Genomic DNA, 2,697 nt, shown 5'->3' on the forward strand with positions numbered 1-2,697 from the left:
TCACCTGAGCACAGTAGGTCAAAGCTGCAGTGGTCATGAACATGCCATTGCACTCCAACCTAGGTGAAATAATGAGATTCCAACTTAACACACACACACACACACACACACACACAGAGAGAGAGAGAGAGAGAGAGAGAGAGAGAGAGAGAGAGAGAGAGAGAAAACTAAAAAACTAAATGGTGGAAATACAAAACACAGTTCAAAGTTATAGCAGTAGGCTAGAACAAATGAAGAAAAAGAATCTCAGAGATGGAAGACATACTTTTTGAACTAACCCAGTCAGACAGATATAAAAAAGAATCAAGAAGAATGAACAAAGCCTATAAGAAATATGGTGCTGTGTAAAGTGACCAAACCTATGAATCATAGACATTCCAGAGGGAGAGGAAGTTAAAGGAAAAAGTATGGAAAATATATTTGAGGAAGTAATTCAAAAAAACTTCCCTGGTCTTGAGAGAAAACTAGACATCCAGATACAAGAAGCCCAAATAACTTCTGTAAGACACAAGAAAAACCTTACCTAGATACATCAATGTCAGATTCTCCAAAGCCAACATGAAAGAAAATATCCCAAGAGCAGCAAGAGAGAAGTGCCAAATCACTTATAAAGAAAAGAACACTAGACTAGCATCAGACTTCTCAGCAGGAACCCTACAAGCCAGAAAAGAATGGGGGCTATTTTCAACCTCCTTAAAGAAAAAAATGACAACCAAAAATTTTATATCCAGCCAAACTAAGCTTTATAAATGAAGGAAAAATCAAGCCCTTCCCAAACAAACAAACACTAAAGGAATCTGTCACCACTAAACTGTCTCTACAAGAGATGCTCAAAGGAGTTCTAAACTTGGAAATGAAATGACAGCTCTCACTGTCACAAAAAAATCACATAAGTACAAAGTGCACAGAGTCTATAAAGCAAACCTCACATATCAATATTAATCCTGAATGTAAATTATCTAATTGCCCCCACTTAAAAGAATCAGAGTGGCACAATGGGTTTAAAAAATGAAACAAGGCTCGGGGACTGGGAGAGCTCGCAGCCCGGCCGTCACCTCCCCAGCCGGGCACAGTGGCACGTGGAGGTGTCTGCTGGGCCTCATCCTGGGCGCTTCCGGAACCGCCAGTGCCTGTCACCTTCACCTGTGCCACAGCCTGGCGGCCGCCCTCACTTCCTACAGAAAAGAACTAAGTCTGTCTGCTGGGCTCCTCCAGTTAGAGCGCAGAAGAGATTTCACCTCTTCTGGGAATAGGAAGCTGTACTTTGACACTCACGCCTTAGTGTACTTATTCGAGGACAATGGGTTTACTGCTCAACAAGAAGAAATCATTGTGTCTGCATTGGTCAAGATCATGGAGGCCAACATGGATATTGTCTACAAAGACATGGTCACCAAGATGCAGCAGGAGATCACACTTCAGCAAATAATGTGTCAGATTGCTAATGTGAAAAAGGATATGATTATCTTGGAGAAGAGTGAATTTTCAGCCCTCAGAGCAAAAAATGAGAAAATAAAACTCGAACTACATCAGTTAAAACAACCAGTAATGGATGAAGTGATCAAAGTCCAAACAGATACCAAATTGGACTTCAATCTAGAAAAAAGCAGAGTAAAATAATTGTATTCACTAAATGAAAGGAAACTGCTAGAACTGAGAACAGAAATAATGGCATTGCATGCCCAGCAAGACAGGGCCCTCACCCAGACAGATAGAAAGATAGAAACTGAGGTTGCTGGCCTCAAAACCATGCTTGAGTCACACAAGCTAGATAATATTAAATATTTAGTAGGATCTATATTTACGTGCCTAACAGTAGCTCTGGGATTTTATCTCCTGTGGATATAATAAAGTATCTATTTAAAGAGATTTCTATTGTTTTGCTTTAAGAATATCAGATTTTTGTCCCTTTTTTTGTTTAAAATTTTAACCCTGATTTTGACTTAATGTATTTTATTTTTGTGTGAATTATGGGCAAATAACCTAGGTAAAGATGTCAGGAATTCCATAATCGTTCCTTCCACCTTTTCTGTGTAGTTGACTTTGTAACTGAGTGGTAGACAGCGCATTGAAGACTCCACGCAGCTGAACTAGTGAGCCTGACATAATCTGTGGTGCATTCCAAGAGTAAACGTGTAATTCTCCACAGTTTTACATCTGTTGTCACTTAGAGGATTCAGGGGTCTATGGAGAGGGCACAGTGACTTTAATGAGTGCTGAAGAATCATTGAAACAGAATCAAGAGCTCCAGACCCTCTTCCAGTGGCCCAACCCTCCACATCAGCTGGTCCCAGTACCAGAGTATATTTCAACTGTCTTTGGTGGTTATGTTAATAAGACAGTCATTTCTACACCTAAGGGAGGTCTTTTATTAACTTGGTTTCCATTGTCTTAGTAAATTATGACTGTGGTTGTTTTTAATGTGCCTTCCGGCTAGAAAATGCTATTGCCTATTGGAACATTGTACTTATAATGGGGACTGTCTTTTACCTCCTAGAATGCACAATTCCCCACCCTCCCTTCATCTTCCTTTCCCTCATGATTTGAGAACTGTAATAATACTCTGCTTATGGTGTTACCTACCTAGAAAACTTACTGATCCTCAGGGTGGAACTCTGCTTGAGTTTGTGGGACAGCATCTGCTTTCTTCTGGTCTTCATCTGCTTTTTATACAAGGGATTCTCTCAGCTTTCCTTC

At 40.2% G+C, this 2,697-nt stretch overlaps 1 protein-coding gene across 1 annotated transcript; it reads left to right on the top strand.

Moving 5' to 3' along the window:
* Positions 1-1,008: 1,008 nt before the first annotated feature.
* Positions 1,009-1,869, top strand: LOC103258786 (mitochondrial calcium uniporter regulator 1-like). The gene is given in 1 exon segment (XM_008056455.1): positions 1,009-1,869. A coding segment is annotated over 1 exon segment (840 nt). The 3' UTR covers positions 1,849-1,869.
* The last annotated feature ends 828 nt before the right edge of the window (positions 1,870-2,697 follow it).

This window comes from Carlito syrichta, unplaced genomic scaffold, assembly GCF_000164805.1.
Source record: "Carlito syrichta isolate Samal-C Ts95f unplaced genomic scaffold, Tarsius_syrichta-2.0.1 Scaffold302366, whole genome shotgun sequence".
NCBI classification, from domain to species: domain Eukaryota; kingdom Metazoa; phylum Chordata; class Mammalia; order Primates; family Tarsiidae; genus Carlito; species Carlito syrichta.